The sequence below is a fragment of the Mirounga angustirostris genome, unplaced genomic scaffold, assembly GCF_029215605.1.
Source record: "Mirounga angustirostris isolate CCGP_5_RB_7025 unplaced genomic scaffold, mMirAng1.0.hap1 SCAF_13, whole genome shotgun sequence".
NCBI classification, from domain to species: domain Eukaryota; kingdom Metazoa; phylum Chordata; class Mammalia; order Carnivora; family Phocidae; genus Mirounga; species Mirounga angustirostris.
Window position 1 is genome coordinate 101,000,228 of NW_026991721.1, and position 21,740 is coordinate 101,021,967.

The 21,740-nt window shown below is 38.9% G+C and overlaps 1 protein-coding gene across 6 annotated transcripts in view; it reads right to left on the reverse strand.

Moving 5' to 3' along the window:
* The window catches only part of LOC123857806 (carotenoid-cleaving dioxygenase, mitochondrial), a 102,224-nt gene that overhangs the window by 28,120 nt on the left and 52,364 nt on the right, over positions 1-21,740 (reverse strand). The window contains exons 1-5 of one of the 6 annotated variants that reach the window (XM_054512300.2): positions 20,226-20,952; positions 18,607-18,685; positions 17,717-17,828; positions 17,570-17,621; positions 9,090-9,284 (exon numbers count right to left, since the gene is read on the reverse strand). In XM_054512300.2, the coding sequence (XP_054368275.1) occupies positions 9,090-9,284; positions 17,570-17,621; positions 17,717-17,828; positions 18,607-18,685; positions 20,226-20,392 (605 nt within the window). In that variant the 5' untranslated portion in view covers positions 20,393-20,952. Of the gene's footprint in view, positions 1-4,868; positions 5,013-9,089; positions 9,285-12,529; positions 12,563-13,310; positions 13,439-17,569; positions 17,622-17,716; positions 17,829-18,606; positions 18,686-20,225; positions 20,953-21,740 lie in introns of those variants that run through there. The other 5 variants (XM_054512301.2, XM_045895032.3, XM_054512302.2 and 2 more) reach the window with 5 other exon arrangements.

Here is a 21,740-nt window from a genome sequence, read left to right on the forward strand (position 1 = left end):
AAATATCTTATTCAAGAACACAGGATGTTTTTTCATTTGTTTGTGTCTTTCGGGAGTGTTTTAAAGTTTGCACATTTCTTGTTAAGTTCCTAAATATTTAATCTCCTTTGTTGTTACTGTAAAGGTTTTATCCTATTATGTTCCCTAACTGGTTATTGTTTGTGTATATGAAGGCTATTGATTTTGGTAGGTTAATTTTACATCTAGTTACCTTACCTTTTATTGTTTTAGTCTTGTCATTGATTTTTGTGGTTTTCCAGATTTACTAAAATATCATCCACAAACAGAGATAGTTGTACTCTACTAATCCTTGTGCCTCTAATCAATTTCTTTAGTCTAATGGTATTGGTTACATCTAGTTGAAAAGCAGTGGAATAGTGGCCATTTTCTCCTTGCTCCTGTCTTAAAGAAAATACTTATAGTCTTTCCCAATTTAATATTACTGGTTTTAAGACTAAGATTAAAACATATTATGTTTGTGTATATACATACATCTATATAAATACATACATGTGTGTATATATACATGTACACACACATATATTTGATATACATATATTGTATATACATATACATATAGATTATGTATACATATATATGTGTGTGTGTATATATATATATAATCATGTTAAGAAAGTATCCATCAAGTCCTGTTTTATGAATATTTTCATGAGGAATGGATGTTGACTTCTGACAAAAGTTTTGTCAGCATTTATGGAGATAATCCTATGATTATTTATGCTAAAACCTATTAATATGGTATATGATAGGGGCGCCTGCGTGGCTCAGTCGTTAAGCGTCTGCCTTCGGCTCAGGTCATGATCCCAGGGTCCTGGGATCGAGCCCCGCGTCAGGCTCCCTGCTCAGCGGGAAGCCTGCTTCTCCCTCTCCCACTCCCCCTGCTTGTGTTCCCTCTCTCACTGTGTCTCTCTCTGTCAAATAAATAAATAAAATCTTTTTTTAAAAAATATGGTATATGGTATTCATAGATTTCCAAATAATGCACTTACTTTGCCTCATCATAGTGAATTATATTTTTATGTAGTGTTGGATTCCATTTGTTAATAAAATATTTGTCTTATATTGGCACTATATATTTTATATTTTTTCATGGATATTCATAAATAATATGAATAAGTAATAGTTTTCTGTACTGTCTGTATCATGTGTAGATAATTAATATTATACTTGTTTCATAAAAAGAAGTGGAAAGATTCCCTTCATTTTCAATTCTCTTTAATAATGAATCAGGACTATTTGATATTTGAAGGCTTGGTAGCATTTCTCTGTGAAGAAATCTGGGCCTGGTGCTTTTTTTGAGAGGTGGATACTTAATAAGTATCTCTTTTTCCTCTACAGAAATTGTTCTGTTCACACCTGCTATCTCTATCAGTTGTGGTACTCTGTGTTTTCCCAGGAAACCATGCACTTCACAAGGTTCTCAAATGTATTTGCTGGGAGGTCTGAAAAGACTCCTGTACACTTTTATCTGTTTCGATGGTTTCCTTTCCCCCTGCCATTTCTTGTTTTGCACATTTGTGCTTCCTCCCTTTTTCTTCTTGATTGTGTTAGCTAGTGCTTTCTCTGTTTGGGTAAATTTTTTCAAAAAACACTAAAGGGAAGGGGCGCCTGGGTGGCTCAGTCGTTGACGTCTGCCTTCGGCTCAGGTCATGATCCCAGGGTCCTGGGATCGAGCCCCGCATGGGGCTCCCTGCTCAGCGGGAAGCCTGCTTCTCCCTCTCCCACTCCCCCTGCTTGTGTTCCCTCTCTCGCTGTGTCTCTCTCTGTCAAATAAATAAATAAAATCTTTTTTAAAAACACTAAAAAGAAAATAATTTCAATAATTATTGCTATTCTAATCTAAACACCTCTAAAAACACAATACACAGTTCCAAACACAATACCCCAGGTGTAACAGCAGACACTCAGTTTCTTCATTTAAGAAACTTCGTATTCTTTTCTTTCCTTCTTATTTTTTTTTTTGTTACCACCTCATAGTATTGACTCACACTGAGCTGTCAACCAAAACCCCTAAGTAATTTTTAACACATTTTGTTGTTAAACCACATCACTTTCATCCTTGTGCTTGTAAAATTTCTCTTCCTCTACATATACCTTTAATGATATTCCACTTGTTAGATTCCATCTCATAAGATCCTTCTAGACCCGGGCGCCTGGGTGGCTCAGTTGGTTGAGCGACTGCCTTCGGCTCAGGTCGTGATCCTGGGGTCCCGGGATCGAGTCCCGCATCGGGCTCCCTGCTCGGCGGGGAGTCTGCTTCTCCCTCTCCCGCTCCCCCCTCTTGTGCTCTTTCTCTCTCTCACTCTCTCTCTCAAATAAATAAATAAAATCTTTAAAAAAAAAAAAAAGGTCCTTCTGGACCCTATCATTCCATGTACTCTTTTACTCAAACCAACCAACTTTTCTCGAGTTTTCTCAAGCCCCTACTATTCTGCCAGGCTGTGCCAAGACCAGTGCTTACAGGCACATAACTATGTCATAAAGTTGTTCTCTGAGACAACAGACAAGTATTAAAAAAATAGTATCTGTGCACAGAAGGAGCAACAGGATGGAAGGATGTGGGGATCAGGGAAGGGTCTAGAGGAAAGGAGACATTTGTCTGGTTCCCTAAGGATGTTTGCCAGTTGGAGAAGGGGAGAAGGGCATCCTAGCAAGAGGTGGTGAAAGAAAAAAGAAAGAAAGAAAGAGAGAGAGAGAGAGAGAGAAAGAAAGAAGAAAGAAGGAAGGAAGGAAGGAAGAAAGAAAGGACAGAAAGGGAGGAAAAGGAAAGTGAGGGAGGGAGGGAAGGAGGGAGGGAGGAAGGAAGGAGGAAGGGAGGAAGGGAAGGAAGGAAGGGAGGAAGGGAAGGAAGGAAGGAAGGGAGGGAGGAAGGAAGGAAGGGAGGAAGAGCAGTGAAGGCCTATGGAATCCTGGAGGAAGAGCCAGCTTACAAATTCGTGTGTGGGCAGAGCCTTCAGTGGCCGGCGATGGGGAAATAGGTCAGCACAAGACCTATCTGCACTTAGACTTACAGCTCAAAGACCTGCAACAGCAACATGTGGAGTTTTGAAACAGGAGGGTGAAACAGTGAGACCTGCATCTTAGAAAGGTCACTCTGGACACACAGTAGAACACGGGATAGCACGAGGAGCATCCAGATTCGGAGAAACCAATGAGGAGACCCGGCAATAATTCAAGTGGGAGATTATGAGAACCTGAACTGAAACAGTATAATGAGAAAATTCCAGAAACAAGTCAGGTGACTGATAGGATAAAAGCAGTGACAGAAAGAGAAGGTCCAAAAAGTTATACCTGGGGGATCATTTGCTTTCACTGAGATGGAGAAAATGTGCAGAGCAAATAGTGTAGTTTTGAACCAGAGTCTGGGCTATGTGAAGCCATCAGAGCAAAGATGTTCTACAGCCAGTTGGCGAAATACAGGTGCTGGAGCACAAGAGATGGGGCTGGGTGGGAGATGCATGTTTGAGAGTATCTGTGGGTGACAGGCACAGGCCAGGGGCAAATAAGACAGTAACTACCATCTACTGAGTGCTAACTACCTGCCAGGACTGTGCTAAGCACTCTACCACATCCTTTCCTATGCATATATAAGAATAAACATATAATATATTTTAATTTATATATAAATATAAAATGTTTATATGCATTGATTCTGTGAATAATTTTAAAAATGTGGGAGCCAACGTACAGAGTAAAAACATGCGCAGGGTCACAGGGCTGGTAAGAGGCAGGAAAGCGATTTGAATTCAGTGCTGACCCCAAATCTTGGGACCTTACAATACCCCAAGAAGTAAGGTGAGATATAAAAAGTAATTTGGCAGAAAAGGGAGTGGGGAAGGAGAAAAGGAAAGAAGAAAATGAAAATGTACTGACTGCCGATTCTTGTCAGCCACTGAATGAGGCACTCATTGTCTCCTTTAATTCTCATAGCCAGTCATTAAAATCTATATAATTAGCCCCATTTCTCATATGGGAAAACTTGCTTAAGACCACAGCACTGATAAATAGCAAAATGGGATCTGAATCCACTCCATCTTACTCCAAAGAATGTATTATTTCTACTATACCAAAGAAAGCGTATAATAAGAGAAGAGGAATACTCAGGGCAGAGGCTGGGATGTATCAATATCAAAGGCACAAGTGAAGTGAGATGAGCAACAAAAACTTAATTTTAGAATGAGCAATCTGATGATGGATAGAAAAAGAATCAGGAGAGGGTGCCTGGTAGGTTCAGTTGGGTTAAGTATTTGCCTTAGGCTCAGGTCCTGATCTCAGGATCCTGGAATCAAGCACAGCATCATGCTCTTTGCTCAGCAGGGAGTCTGCTTCTCCCCCTCCTTCTGCCCCTCTCCCAACCCGTGTGTGTGCGCACTATGCTCTCTCTCTCTCTCTCTCTCTCTCAAATAAATAAATAAAATCTTTTAAAGGAAAAGAAAAGAAAAGAATCAGGAGAAATTGTTATGGAGGAATCTAGGGATGAGAGAATTTTAAGACGGGTGGTCAATAATGTTGAACACTATTGAAAAGTCAGGCTAAGGACTGGAAAGTCCATCTTGTTTAATAATTAACAGGCTTTGGTGACCTTTCTGAGAACAGATACTGTAGAGTGGTGGGTTAAAAGTCAGAGGGCAGCGAACGGAGAAGACACCAGGAAGCAGGTAAACAGAGGCAGTGAGGGGAGGAGAACAGGTATTAGCGAGAGGGGAAGGTGGAATAGGGAATGAGGGTGTTTTAGGATGAGAGGACATCTGAGGCCAAGATGAGGGGTAGGTGAAGGAGAAACAGACACAAGGGGACGGTGTGAATGATGGGGCAAGGTTTCAGAGGAGAGGACAAGGGCCACTTACACATCTGATCACGAGGAGGCAGGAGAAGGTACTTTTGTGGAGAAGTTTGGAGGTGGGGAAGAGGGCAGTGGAAGGAGCTCCAATCCAATTGCCCCTCTTCACTATGAAGTCGGCCCGCTTGCCGTTAATAGTGAGAAGGACAAACCGAATGAAGGAGGCTTCAGGAAGGGACACGCTGCAGGAAGCTGGAAAGTACAAGGAATGCTAAACATGTCCTGGAGACACCAAGTTCCTATTCTACCCAGACTCATGCCATTTTAAAAACTGATAAGCATGCAATCATTGATATCATGGATGAAATCATTGATAAAATACTTCTGATTGAAGAAGGGCCTTTCTCCTGTCGCTACTATGTCGGCATGTTGACAGAGACTCCTGAATGGCGGCGTCTCACAAAGGGACCAGAGACTCAGGACTGAGTGGGGCTACTCTCATTCGCAGGTTGGGGTGCCCGGGCTTTAGGTCTCCGCCGGCCCAGGAAGTCTAATCTGGGGAGCCGAGCACTAAACCAAACCTCCTCTTTGACCTGAAGGCATCTGTACCTCACACCCAAGGGGAAGGCCAGACCCTGTTCCTGCTGTAAATGCTTACTGCTGGCTCAGAAGAAATGGATTTGAAGTACAAAGTAGACACTCAGGACGACCAGCCACACCACCACCTCCCCCACGAAGACGTTTACCTTTAAAGAGGCCTGTAGTGCAAGCCTAGGCCCTAAGTAGCTCTGCTGCTTGGTTTTAAAAATTACTAGAGCTACTTCAGCAGCAGATGAAAGACCATATGCTTTTTGCAAGAGGCTGTTACTCTCTCAGGGTTGGATCGGTAGTTTTATTTTTCTCTTCCTCCTCCTCCTTCTTTTTGCCTTAGAATCTTTCTTCAAATTATAACTTGCATGGAATCCAGATATGTAAGTAGAAGAAAGCACAACTCTACTGATTAGGACCAGGGGGATCTATAGGCCAGCTGATTCACCTTTTTCTCTGCCTCCAAACCACCTTCCCATCCAGCCATCAAAAATAACGGTCATTCAGATTTCATAGCAACATGGATTAAAAGGCTTATGATAGTGTGAAAGTTTTTAAATCAGGGCAAAAAAACTCAATTAATATCCAAAACATAAAGAACCCACACAACTCAACAGCAAAAAAATAAACAATCGGGGGCACCTGTGTGGCTCAGTTGGTTAAGCGTCTGCCTTCAGCTCAGGTCATGATCCCAGGGTCCTGGGATCGAGTCCCACATCAGGCTCCTTGTGCAGTGGGGAACCTGCTTCTCCCTCTGCCGGCCACTCCCCCTGCTTGTGCTCTCTCTCTCGCTCTCTCTCTCTCCCTCTCTCTCTGTCAAATAAATAAAATCTTTTAAAAATAAAAAAGGGCGCCTGGGGCGCCTGGGTGGCTCAGTTGGTTAAGCGACTGCCTTCGGCTCAGGTCATGATCCTGGAGTCCCGGGATCGAGTCCCACATCAGGCTCCCTGCTCAGCAGGGGGTCTGCTTCTCCCTCTGCCCTCTTCCCTCTCGTGCTCTCTCTCTCTCATTCTCTCTCTCTCAAATAAATAAATAAAATCTTTAAAAAAAAAAAAAAAGGGCGCCTGGGTGGCTCAGTCGTTAAGTGTCTGCCTTCGGCTCAGGTCATGATCCCAGGGTCCTGGGATCGAGCCCCACGTAGGGCTCCCCGCGGGGAGTCCCACTCCCCCTGTTTGTGTTCCCTCTCTTGCTGTATCTCTCTCTGTTAAATAAATAAATAAATAAATCTTTAAAAAAATAAAAAATAAATAAGCAATCAATTAAAAAATGGGCAGAAGATCTGAATAGACATTTTCCCAAAGAAGACATCCAGATGTCCAAGAGGCACATGAAAAGATGTTCAACATCACTAATCATGATGGAAGTGCAAGCAAAACCACAACAGCACGTCACAGTTAGGATGGGTAGTATCAAAGAAATGAGAAATAGCACATGTTGGTGAGGATGTTGAGAAAAGGGAACCCTCATGCAATGTCGGTGGGAATGCAAATTGGTACAGCCACTGTGGAAAACAGTATGGAGTTTCCTCAAAAAATTAAAAACAGAATTACCACATAATCCAGTAATTCTACTTCTGGGTACTTATCTAAGAAAACAGAAACACTAACTCCAAAAGATATCTGCACCCCCTCATTCATCATAGCATTATTTACAATAGCCAAGATACAGAAACAACCTAAGTATCCACCAGTGGGTGAATGCATAAAGAAGATGTGGTATATGTATATACAATGGAATATTATGCAGTCATAAAAAAGAAGAATACCATTTGTGACAGCATGGTAAGGACATTTTGCTAAATAAAATAAATCAGAGAAAGACAAATATCATATGATCTCATTTATGTATGGGATCTTTAAAAACCAAACCAAACCAAACAAAAAACAGAAAACCCCCAAATCATAGATACACACACAGAACAGATTGTTGGCTGCAAGATATGGGGGGCGGGGAGTAAGGGCGGGTGAAATGGGTGAAGGAAGTCAAAAGGTACAAAAATAAGTAATGGAAATGTAATATATAGCATGGTGACTATAGTCAATAATACCATATTGCATATTTAACAGTTACTAAGAGAATAAATCTTAAAAGTCCTGATCACAAGAAAAAAAATGTTTGTAACTATGTGTGATGACAGATGCTAACTAGACTTACTGTGGTGACCATTTCACAACACATACAAATATCAAATCATTATGTTGTACACCTGAAACTAATATGATGTCATGTCAATTATATTTCAATAAAAAAATTCTACATACAATATGATTGTAATTATTTAAAACCAATCTATAGAAATGGGGCAAAGACTAGCAGGAAATATACCAAAGTGCTAACAGAGGATATGGTCCACATTTTCCTCCACTCTGTTCTATATTTCAGAAAGTTTTATATAAGTAAACACTTTCATAATGAAAAAAAGTTTTTAATATTGAAAAATGTTTAAAGCAAAGAAGATTCCTTCCTTACCATAGGGGTTTCTTTACATCACTTCATGTCCCTACTAAATGTACAGAGAAATAATATACATAAGAGTTATTGGTGTTTTTCCCATGAGAGACGGTGGACTCTGAAAAGCAAACGGGGTTCTAGAGGGGAGGGGGGTGGGAGGATGGGTTAGCCTGGTGGTGGGTATCGAGGAGGGCACGTTCTGCATGGAGCACTGGGTGTTGTGCACAAACAACGAATCATGGAACACTTCATCTAAAACTAATGATGTAATGTATGGGGATTAACATAAGAATAAAAAAAATTAAAAATAAAAATAAAATTTTAAAAAAAGAGTTATTGGTGTTTTTCATTTATTTACATGTATTTATTGAGAGCTATTTAAGAGCAGGGCCTACATGGAACTTATATTCTAGTGGAGGAACACAGTCAGTAAACAAACATAAAAACAAAAACAAAAAAATACTAGGCATTTGATAGTGCTGTGCAGAGAATTAAAATGGGTAATACCATTTTTTAAAAAGATTTTATTTATTTATTTGAGAGAGAGCATGCACACGAGCAAGGGGAGCACAGGGAGAGGGACAAACAGATTCTGAGCTGAGTGCCAAGCCCATCACTGGGCTCAATCTCAAGATCCTGAGATCATGACCTGAGCCAAAACCAAGAAACCAAGAGTCAGATGCTCAACTGACTGAGACACACAGGTGCCCCAATAGGTAATATATTTAATAATAGCATTTTTAGATTTGGGGATCAGGGAAGGCTCAAAGGACGTGAGATATGAGCTGATACCTGAATGACAAGAATCAGACTTGGGAAGATAGATGAGAGCCAATGCCAACACCCTGAGCAAAAATATGTGTGTCCAGTTTAAGGAACTGGAAGAGCCATTGTGTCTGGGGAGCACTGGGCAGGGGAGCTGTATGAGGTGAAGACATTGCCCCTTCCTTCAGGAACTTGTGGTGAAACACAGCTCGGTAGTCATACAGACAGTTCCTGACACTTCTCTTTTGCCATAAGCCCTCAGAGGACTACAAATTCGTAATCCTCTGCAAAGCAGAAAAGTCAGGACTTTTTTTTTTTTAAGAATTAAGTCTCTCTTTTTTTTTCTGTAGACTACAATTTTCTCACCTGTATTCAAAGGAGCTGCATGACAATGTTAGCCTCAGAGAGAAAACAGATTTAAAGGATATTCTATTGAACCAGCCATGCTAAAAAATCCAAATTGTTCTCCAAAATCAAGACTTACTTATCCTTCCCAAACTCGAATTTCCCGGGCCCAATTCGAAGTAGATAGCCACTGAGCCACTTGGGAAAATGTCCTTGGACTTGAGCAGAGACCATCTGTGGCGTCTCTTCCACCGTGGTTAGGAGTGGTGCAATACATGGAAGCTTCTCACGTTTACCGAAGGTTGCCTTCTTCTGATGAGTACTTTCCATGGTACTGTGAAGAGGAAATCAAGAGCACAAAAAAATTGTACAAGATGCCTGTTTCTCCATAGACAATACTCTTACCTCCTGGTAAGGGAAAAGTAAACCCATCACCAAATATAGTCTCCAAATTCCTCTCCATCCTCATTCTCAAACTGTCACCTCTCTGGCTCTCCATTTTTTAACTACAACAATCCTTTTTTTTGTATTCTTGCAGTACAAATCTGCCTAAGAATTAACTCAGGACTGTATTATTATTATCATTTCTCATGGTTGAAAAATGTTCCTCTTTTCACAAGACTGAATCTACGTATTAACCTCAGATGTGCTAAAAGCAACCTCACTGTTATGATAAAAAATGACCACTATTCATCACTATCCTAATTACATTACACCAGAACGGGATGCCAAAGATTTCACAGCAATTTATGAGAATTTAGTAGGAACTGTAATTCAGTTTCTTCCATTTTAATGACATATGCATGAACGTGCATGGCATTTTCTAAAAGAAGGGTGTCATGAACTAAATTATGTAGTGAGACCTGGTCTGAAATTACCTAAAGTTCAAAAGCCACAAGAAAAAAAAATATTATTATATAAGAAGCTGAAAATTATCCCTTTTACTTCATATTTATTTGGTGTTCACAAGGTAGTGTTACCTAACACAGAGGGGTGGTCAGATATGTAATTAATTAGACAGTGCTGTATTTTATTTCATAAAATTTTAACAGTAATATAGAAGTCTAAACTAGAAAAACTAATACACAGAGACCCTATTCCTCTGAAGAAGTGAGATTTGCATTATTTTAGCAAAATATTTTACAATGTTATATCTATCATCTCATTTCTTTCAAATCTTTATAAAATTCAGTTTAAAGTACATGATTCCTTCTACTTTCCTGTAAGTAACAATTCAGTCAAACCCAACTATTTCCTGCTTTCCCAAATAAAATTGACTAATCTATCCCTAAGGAAATGCTAGTATTGTTCAAATTCTATCTCAAATCTACCTCCTTTATGAGGAATTGTAGTGTAATATTTAATAAGAGTACTGGCCCAGGTTCTGCCAGGCTCCAGATTGCTTGGGTTCAAATCCTGACCTGCCATTTTCCAAGTAAATAGCCTTGAGCAAGGCAACCTCTCTGTGCTCTGTTTCCTCTTTTCTAAGGTGGAGATAATAATAATTCTTATTACTTCTAAGGCTATGAATAATAAATGAGTTAGGTTATGTAAAGTTTTTAGAACATAGTAAATACTCAAAAATGTTAGCTATCATTATTTACATAGCTTTTAATGCTCAAACCAACAAGATGTAATATCATCTTCCTTCGAATTATTTATACATTCAATAAAGTAGTAACTGGTGAGGGATAAAAAGTACTCAAACCCGATGTAAATGAACATATAAACAGATCATTTATACTATAATCAGTGTTTTGTTTGAGCACTGTTTCTCAAGGTACGGTCTAAAGGTCACTTGGAACAGAAATACATGGTATTACTGCTAAAATGCAGATTCATGGACTCCACCCTGGACCTAATCAGAATTTCTGGGATACAGCAAGGAAGTATTCTTAGACATATTAAAATCTGAGAACCACAATACTAGAGGTATAAAGAGGATGCTTTGAAACGCTTAGGCATTTATCTTACTACTTTTATTTATATTATGCCTATTCATCTCACTCTCCTCTTACATTAAAATAAATGTCCTGAGGTCAGTTACTTTAGTCTTCTCACTTAAGTAGAATTAAATTGAATACCCTGATTGGACATTTGTCTGAATAGAGATTCATGAACTTAAAACACTTCACATTTTAGAAAAAAACTTACATGTCTATATGTTCTATACTCCATAGCATGTTATTGGCAGTTTTTTATATACTCTTCAAACTTTCCACGGTACTTGATATTGTGATCTATACTTCCTTAAATCCCTTTCTATTCTTGGTTCCTGAAAATACTACACTTCTCTAACTTCCTTGCTCCCTCTTTGTTTGCTTTATGCTAGCTTCACTTATTAGCTGACAACCTTGGGTAAGTTACTAATCACTCTGAGCCTCAAGTTTTTCAATGATAAAATGGGGTTAATGGGAATGAAAGGAAGATAATACTTCCCATTTGTTTGTTGTCATAACTAAATATGGTAGTAGATAATTTCCAAATGTCAACTCCCTTAAGTGCTCCTCTTCCCCTTATCACCTCCTGAGTCTGACCTTGGACCTCTACTCTTTATAAAAATCTCAGCACACTCTCCTTGGTAGTCTCATCTAGTCCCTTAATTTCACCAAGTACTTCTTGCAGGTGGCTCTCAACATGTCAAAAGAGAATTCTTCATTTTCCCCTTTCGAAATCCATTTTTCCCACCTGCAAAATCATCTAGCTTCAAAATCTCTGCGTGGGCCTTTAATTCCTCTTCTTCACTGTCCCCTCACATTCACTAAGAGGTTAAATTCTGACTATAACCAGACAGGGCCAGGAAGAGAATGTTACAGGAATGATATAGGGGGGCTAGTATAAATTACTAGGGCTCAGAAGTCTACAAGGGTGCCTCGGGCAAATCCTTTGTAAAGATTTGTGCTAGTCCACACCACCTGGGCAGCGCCCCCCCCCCCAATTTTTCTTCTGGCCCAAACCTGTCCTCCTCAGCATCAATGCTTCAATTGCTCTTACCTATCAGTCACGTTCTTTCTACTGTCCTAATTTAGGCCCTCACAACCTCTTAGATAATATTATCAGAGTCTCTTAACTGGAAGGAGAAACCAGATAGGGAAGCTAAACACTATGGGGGCCTCCAAATGGTTGGGCCTCTTGATCCCTTTATCCCTTGGGATGGCTAGAGGCCACAGGCCAATTGCCTCCAGCTCTAAACAGTTCATGGGGCTCCAGATCCCATCCAATTTACTCCAGTGTGAGGTAAAAATATTATCATTCTCTAGGTGTGCTATGATGTGAAAAAGGTTAGGAAGCACTGCTACTAAATTAATCTTCCTAAGTACAGATATGATTGTATCAAATAATCCTCCAAAAGCCCTCACAAATGACTCCTCACTGTCTACCAAGTCAAGTCTAAATTGCTTGGCCAGGCACTGAAGGCACTGTACAATCTCACACCAACCTACCTGTCCAGGTGCCCCCTCACTAATGCCTTCCACTCCAGCCAAACTAAACCACTCCCCATTCTCTTCTCCTCGTCACAATTATACCCTTCTCTTCACCTAGGATATTTCCCATCTCCTCCAGGTGAAATTCACTTACCCTACTCATCCTTCAAGATCCAGTGCACATATCACCTGCTTCTTAAACACAACATTCCCATTTCCTATAACAAGAACTGATTCTCCTTAGTCTGAACTCACACAGCATCTATTTCAGCTCTGTTACGGCACTCATCTTACTCTCTCTTGTGTGATAAAGATGAATACAATTTATAACTTCTACTACTGGTATTCCTTGAGTAAAGGGTCACTTGTTTTTCCTCCCACTCCAGGACCTAACACACTGCCTTGCATACTGCAAGTACTAAATTATTGAATTAAATAATTTTAAAGTTTATAGTGCATATTAGTATGATTTCTGAAAGCTCAACATCAGCCAATTTCAAGAAATAAAATCATGTAACAATAGTAGCTAAAATAGAAAGCTACAAAACAAAACCAGAGGTTTTAAAGGCAGTCCCCCAGAATGCAAACAGAAGAATAAAACATTTACATTAGGACATGTAGCAATGATTTTCAACTGAGAAGGGTCTAAACAGTGAATATTCTTCCTATTGCAGATCCAAGAGAATCCCTAAACCCTGATCCTGCCCCATGTTATATAAAATATACAAATGGAAAGACTGTTCTCCTGACAAGTAAACAAATCTTGACTCAGTCTTCCTTAACTCGCAGCTCTGTGGGGTTGCTGCCTGTATCTGCCACACACAGAGTGAAAAGCTTCAGAAGCCCCCAGTACTCTTCAGAAAAGAGGCACAGAATTGGAAGCCTGAGCGGCTAGGAAGAGGAGGAAGGGGAGGAGGAAGGGGCAAATCCCCTACCTGGGATCCAGGATACTACCATAGAAAGGAACCCTACTGCAACGGTAGAAAGGTTGCTGACAAAATGGAGAAAGGTCTGAAAAAACATTCTGGTATCGAATTTAGCAGCAGCAGATCCTGTGATTTCCAAAACCTCCCACTCACTTCCTGGGCTGTCCTTGGCTCACTGACAGAATAGGAGGGAATGGGGGAGGAAGTCCAGGAGGGCAGACAAGGGATGGGGCTTCCAGACACCTGCAATCTCTCCTGTAGGTCGGTCGCATTGTCAGAAGTATCCCAACTACCTACCTATGATAAGCAGCTGTTTGAAATTCTGAAATTGGACCACCAATAGTGGTCTCCCTTCCTAAACTTTCTTCTTTCAAACCTCTTCTCACATTACAATTAAGCGCCTTGATCCATGGCTCAGTTTCATTATGCCACTTCTCTTCTGAAAGATTCACATCTCTTTCCTTACAGAATAAAGTCCAAATGTAGTTTATCAACAAAGGACTCTACAATCTGGCCACACCTACCTTTCCATCTTTTGACCCTCTGCCTTCTAACATTTCATCCTTCCTTTTCTTTTCCATTTATTTAATTTACAAAACATTTTCTGACAATCTAGTATGAATAAGGCTCTGTGGAAGTATGCCCTTAATAAATGTATAACCACGTATATTTTTATTAACATAACCAACACTTTTGAGCACCAATATATCAAATACTGTACTACAAGTTATGAATATAAGGAAACAAGATTCAGTCCCTGCTCTCCAACAGTTTAGATGATGCACTATTGCCCTTTGTGAATTCTCAGCTCAGGAAAAAGCTTATCCAACATACCATGTATTTTTGTTCTTCAGTGCCATTTTAACAAACTTTCCCCTGCCTGAAATATCCTCCCTCTTTCCTTATCAAAAACCCATTTCACTACCTTTCTGACCCCTTTGCCAACATATTCTAGTAACTCACACTAAAAGGAGTTAACTAGCACTGCACAGAGATACTTCTAACATTTACCTATCATGTCTTCCTACCAAAGACATGTAAGATGTTTCAAGAAAGCTGTGGTGACAACTGTCAGAAGGGAGAACAAAGAGTACCTTAAACTATTCTGTATTCCAGGGGCCCCTGGGTGGCTCAGTCGGTTAAGCGGCTGCCTTCGGCTCAGGTCATGATCCCAGGGTCCTGGGATAGAGCCCCGCATCGGGCTCCCTGCTCAGCGGGAAGCCTGCTTCTCCCTCTCCCACTCCCCCTGCTTGTGTTCCCTCTCTTGCTGTCTCTCTCTGTCAAATAAATAAATAAAATCTAAAAAAAAAAACAAAACTATTCTGTATTCCCCACAATGCCTAGCAGAGTATGATGTACAAGACATTCAATATCTATTTTTATTGGTAACCAGTGAGAAATAATTTATAAACTTGTGAAATTTTATTGAAATGAGTAATATTAGAAGTGTAAATTAAAGGGCAATAACATATCTGCAGTTGTTAATTATTCAGAGATAATTATTCTTGTTTATGTGGATGGTACCAAAGACATCAAAATTTGGTAAAAATCAGTCTTAATTAGGCTTTCAGGAACTTTTACCCTAGGAGGTAGCTGTTCTGACCAGTAAACACATTGTGACTAAAAATCAGTTCCCTAGTCTTAATCAGACCAAATGAAATGATCAAACCAATTCTCTGAACCAGCATAGGAAAGAACCACATGCTGAACAACGGTGACACCATCAAGATATAACAAGCATGTTATGAAATGCACTCCGAAACAATGTTAGCCTTGTCTTTCTCATTAGTAATAAATGCTTAGAAAAAATAACTCAGAAACGTTTAATTATGATGTGTCAGGAGAGACGTCTTTGTATTTAGAACATTAAAAAATTCTGTAAGTTAACAGAGTAAATCAAAATCCAGGTGACATGTCATATCAACTCAAATATAGTCTTCTGGTTACATTTAGTATTTTAAAATTCCATTACTAATAGTTATTTCATTGACCTCCAACCTACCCTGCACCATTAGCATATCCCTCTACAAACCTAATTAATTTTTTCCACTTAACCAATATTTTTAGGTAATATTTTATTTTACCATTTCAATCCTTTCTTATATGAGTATTTATGTAATGTGGTATATATGCCTTAAAATAGTAATCTGATTGCTGCTTTAGTTGTCAAATGAGATTTTAACATTTAGAAGGCAGCAAGGCAAATATGCTATACACCAGAGGAATACCAAATTCCCTGTGGTGCTATTTGTAAATATGTCCAAATGTGTGACTGCTTATATTGGTAAAATATATATAAAATAGATTGAATTATCTATATGATTGAAAAATGCATACTGTGATTTTTAAAAACCTGATTAATATAGTTATCACATATAATAGTTATCATATATAATTATATAACATATTAAAAGTCTTCAATAAAATCATAGCAGTACCTTCTAACCTTTTTTTAGAGAATTTTTTTTTTTTTTTTAGCTAGGTGAGTTTTAGAGATCTTCTAATTGAAATTCAATTTATGAATTATAATAGGTTTGAAATGACTCATCAAGTTTACCTTGTTGTTTAGGCAATCTTTTTACTTCTGGATCACTAATTTTTGTCCCATACCACACAGTTGCTAAGGCTCTAAATATAATTCATTAACTGCACCATTGATACGGTTGATATGTAAAAAAGCCAACTCATGTAAGGTTTTGGTTAGTAATTTCTGGTTTTTATTTTATCACTTTTACCACAAGAAATAATTTTAAACCAAGAATTTTTATTAGTCATATATAATAACTAATAGTGAAAATAATCAAATGGTAACATTAAATAGCAATACCTTATAGTTATATTTTATTACATATTGTGAAACTGGACAAATTACCTTGAGGTTTTAGGGTTTTTTATAATACTGACTATGAAAAACATTTTAAAACTATCTCCATAGCTATCTAGCTGCTATTTAGACAGAGTATTTTAAAAGAAAAGTGCAATATTGTTAAACATTATCAAAATAACTCAGTGAGTCCTCTTTTAGAATTTTAAGAAAGGCTAGGAGGCTTAAGGAAAAAAAGAATCTATATGCAATTTAAATAATTTACACTTTTATGAAATATGCCGAATATTTAACCCTCAAAAAAAAAAAAACTACATGCTTCATATTAATGTCCAGTTTAAAGTCCCTTTTAAATCTAGAAAAGAAATTCAAGGAATTTCCCCTTCTATGTTTAAGGCACACATTTTCTTTAACAACTAGAGAGCTTTCAGAGCATAAATGTCATTCTTTTAATACAACAATAATGGGCTTAAATTCTCAGATTATTTTAAGTACACAATTTTATCTGTGCAGTGTATTTGCAATCACTGTAAACCTCTGTCTCAGGAGCTCTCTTTTTTGTATTAGAAAGTTTTCAATAGTATTGGCTTCTTTGAAGAGTCCATCTATCTCGTCAATATAAGATGCATCTACTGCTGCTCTCTCACTAATGAGGAAAAAAAAGTTTTATGTTAAACTAAATAGTTAGAATGTCTAGTGACTATCACAGTGATGTTCTTTATTATGTTATACTTGTTAGCTACTTCATTTAAATAGCTTTGTACATCAAAAAGCTTCCTTAATTTAGAAACAGTCTTCAGTAAAAGTTAAATTAGTCATGTAAATATTTTTGACTATTCAAAGTCTCCTGACACTGCAGACTATATATCTTATAATACATTATAATTCTAATATTAAACTATATACATTATTTTAACAACCACATAAACCATCATCCAAATACAATGGTGTCCAGTAGTTAAAAAAAACCCACCTTAAAAAACAAAACAAAACAACAACAAAAAGAACACCTTATAAACATGATAATCTCAGGCCAATAAAATATTTAAATACACTCTTCAGATATCAGACATAATATTTAAATATTTCATAAATATATTTATTTTATCTTTAATATCACTCTTATCATTAACTTCAACAAATGGCATTTTTCTCAAAGAAGTTTTTCATTAAATGTTAGAATTTTATTAGAGACCAAAATACATCCAGCCTAGTATTTAGCTCTGGTAATAACAAAACAAAGGATGTTGAGTGGAAAAGTTGGGGTTATTCTTTGAAAATAACCAACTAATCTATTTTAAAAAACTAAGGTAGAAAAAAAAACTCTGAAATTACAATTACTGGATAGGTCTGCAGCCACTGAACTAAACTTCCCATTATGGAGTTTCCAGAAAAAAATTATTTCTAAGAGAAAGACTCAAAAGGATATGCTATAAGTACTTGCCTTAAGATCTTTGCATATGTAGACAACATTAGATTAATTTCCTTGCTCATATCTGTTCAAAAAAAATCACTGAGTAAGTTGCGAACTATAATAAACCTTCTGTATTATAAAATCAATGTTTAGAAATATACGCATTTTGTATATCACCATTCAAATCTTTGTCCAGGGATTCATCTTTATAAAATAGTCCAGAGCTTTCCAAGAAAGAGGATTCTGATTTTCCAAGAGAGGACAGTTGTGGACTCTCTGGCATTTGAGGCTAATAGAAGAAAGAAAACAGATAGTCAACAAGATCCTTAGGACAAATGCATTCTGTCCCCCAAAAAGGCAAATAAAACATCTTCCAGGAAAAAAGCACACATGCTAGAAACTATACACATTCATGTCCTAATTAGTCATTTGAAGTTTTATTATCGAGAAAATTTTAGGCCTAACAAGTACCTTGTTCAATATACTTATTATTACTTTCGTTTTACATTAGACTTTGAATATGGTATTAATCCCTTGATGAAAAAGTTTCCTGTATCTTGAACCGGTAGATGTTTCCATAGCAATATAGTAAAACTTTCATTCAGACAATAGGCAAATGCTTGCAAAATTTTGCAAGATAACATAATCTTTAAGGAAGCAATAACGTCCCAAATGCAAACAGATCAAGTAGTGGGAGGAGTAGAGAAGAAGGGCAGAATACAGTGCTCTTAATTAAAAATATCAGCAACTATAGTACCTAAGTATCCTACTTATTAGAGCAAAACAATTACTTAAAATCCTATGTATTATATAGGCATGAACCCATTTCTGTTTCTCCATCACCAGTTACAACAAAGAAATTTCATCTCCCAATAGTTTCTTGAAAGCCTATACTATTTACTGAAAAAGCAGCTGGAGTCAACATAGTTCCTGCTGGGACAATCCCACTTCTGGGGATATGAAAACATCAAATTCCATTCATCAGGAGCACTTTCTTAAATAGAAAAAAATTTGAGAAGCATAAAAAATAAAACTAAAGATTAAGGCTCCAGGAGCATATGGATTACCTCTAGTTCTCTTGGTCTCTTGCAATTTCTAGTATCAGGTTTTACAATGTGACTTGCCATCATATTCCGGAGGCGAGAGCTGCAAGTTTAGAGGAATGCCAAATATAAGTATGAACTCCATGCTATAGCGTTTGTGAGTCTTTCCCTTTCTTTCCAGTCCCATCAATTTAATTTAGGCTCTCATTATCTGTCACTTATCCGAACTACCCACTTTCTCCCTGCCCTATTCCATCCTATCAACTGATATTTGGGCAATCTTTCAAAACTGATTACCATATTCCCTTAAAAAACCTTCCCACTCTTCATTGCTCCAGAATGAGTTCAATTTCCATGGTACGGCACCCAAAGTCCTATATCACTTGGGCCCAACCTACCGTTCCTATGATTTTCATCTACACCCTCAGCAAAACTAGTCACTTTGGCACTTCTGCCTGTTTCAGAATTTAAGATTCTTGTACCTTCAAAAAGCCTTAATGTTGAAATGTATCTTATAGTTCATCTAATTCAGTGTCATTTCCCACAGACATGAAAACAGAAGCAGAGACGCTGACCAAGTTCAAACAAGTAAAACTGAGCCAGACTAGAACCAAGATTTCCTGAGTTTCCACTGCCCTATCTTAACCTTAATATAGCATCGAATTTTACTCTTAAACTACTTTCCCATAAACTCTGAAAATCATCTCCCTAGGAATCTGAAAGAGTGCGTTCAAACAAAGAAAAAATGTAGAAACCTACAAGGGGATAGCCTCTACCCCTTAAGCGATGAGGAGCCTGTCTATACTCGACTGTCAATTTACTTTGCTTTTTTTGGAGAAACGATGATGATCTGGATAATTGTAATGAATCTGATTAGTCATATATCATGTTCCTATAAACAAGACAGAAAGACACAACAACAAATAATAAATAATAAATTCCCTATAGTGCTCCTACAGCGTTGTCAGTACTTTCAAGCATGTAAGTGCTGTAATAGGAGCACGCAGAAAACATACATGCACAGTAGTGCTCGCTTTGCCTTGGGAAGTTCGAAAAGAGAAGCCAGCGTGACAGCCGTTCTCTTCTCCCTTCCCCTTTTTCTCTTCCCTTTTCCTTCCACACCTCTTCTCTCCTCTCTCAGAGTAACAGAACGTGCGTGTATAGCAAATGAAAATCTCTACAGTTCGGTAATTCTGTTTCTGCAAAAATAATTTTTTTTTTTCTGTCATAACTTAGGGCCCCCCGCTGAATCCAGGCCGGGTCAAAAGGCTGGGGGTCCTCCTGTGACACACCCCATTCGCAGCCGCGAACCTCGGCTATGCAATCCAATGTTCCGGTGGCCTAGACCTTACCAAGCAATGACCCTGCACCTTACGCAACTTTGTTCTCCCAGTCTTCTCTTTCTTCTCAACGCCCAGCGGGCCCCTGTGGCCATTTCACCTACCTTTTTTCTCACTACCCTCCCCGCTGTCTTTTCCTCCCTGCTTGTATTTCAGACCCACTAACGTCCCTGTGAGAGACATCCTCTCGCTGCCTGGTTTCACACTCCCAAGGGCACGCATCCCTCCAGCCCCATCCCAAGCCCAGTCTACTACATGGCGTCGCGACCTTCCTCTTCAGCGAAAGCGCGGGAATGAAGAGACCTGGTTCGCACGCGCGAGCGCAGTCTCCGCGGGCTCCCAGCAGTCAGCGCGTGAATCACGTGAGTCACGTGACGAGCTGCGCAGGCTCCCGGAGCCCAGAGCCGGGGCTTCAGGCCCGGCCAGGAGCCCCTCGGCGTTTGGCGGAGGGGTGGCTGTCTTCCTCTCATCTCCCGCTGTTCCCCCGGACTTGGAATCTCTGAAACAAAAATGTCTCCTTTCCTCCAAGTGTGTGGAGAAGATGGGAAAACTCTGAGACTAGTCTCTCAGGAAAGAAGAATTGCCTGAGCGAGGCTGGGTGGGGTGTGTCCCACCCGTTTGGAACGTCAGTAAAGGAACGCAGCGCGGGACACCCGACACTACTTCTCAAATAAAACTTAGATCCTATACCACATGGCGTGTTTGAAGGAAGTCTGAAGGAAGCCAGTGTTCCCCTAGCTCGCAAGCGAAACTTGCAGACCCAGACTCTCTATTCCTTCGCCTGTTTCTCTGGTGCAACCACACTTTCAGAATCACACCCTTCTGGAAGATTCGTTTCCTGATGTCAATAGGTTTAGTCACCCTCAATCGGCAGCTTTCAAAAAATACTTTCTAACATATATGGCTCACATACTTGGAAGTGCTTTCATGGGGCGACTTTGACCTGCAATTTCAAAGACATTCTAAGGTTATGCCCAGTTAGTTGATGTGGAAGGGAAAAAAATCACCTCATAAAGCAAAGGTCAATAACATTGTCCATAAATTCCAGGTACGCACTCTTGCACCTTAGCAAACTAACTTAAGGTTTTTTCCCTTTGGTTTATCTCAATGTAAGTTGTCATAAAGACTTGTGTATGTTTATTAGCTACTTGTGAAAAAGCCATTCGTTTTAAGTAAGTTCCCAGAAAATATTCTGTTTAATTTGATTTGCTGATATTGTGAAATATAAGTCCTTTAATAAAACTAGACTAGATAATTAGGGAGTTATTATTGACAGTATTTTTTTTTTTAAGATTTTATTTATTTATTTGACAGAGAGAGACACAGCGAGAGAGGGAACACAAGCAGGGGGAGTGGGAGAGGGAGAAGCAGGCTCCCAAGGAGCAGGGAGCCCGATGCGGGGCTCGATCCCAGGACCCTGGGATCATGACCTGAGCCGAAGGCAGACGCTTAACCGACTGAGCCACCCAGGCGCCCTTGACAGTCTTTATAGGATCCCAATCACTGTTTGAGGATTGATAGCCAATCTGTATTGAAATTTTCACCATGTGTGATAAAATGAGGGGGGAAAGTAATGAGTTTTTCATAAAGCCACAGCATCTGCTTGAAAGAATTGTCCTTTACTCTGGTACTATGTACTTCCTAATTTTTTTGGTGTTAAAGCGGTCTTTCATGAAATAAAAATATAAAGATTTTTAATGCCCTTACTTGGCAAAATATAAAGTTGCCTGCTCAGTGTTTCACTCTTCTGCATTATTCTTATTGTGGTTATTATTCTTAATAGTCCAGTAAATCCAAAAGTCTGGGAAATACTGATCT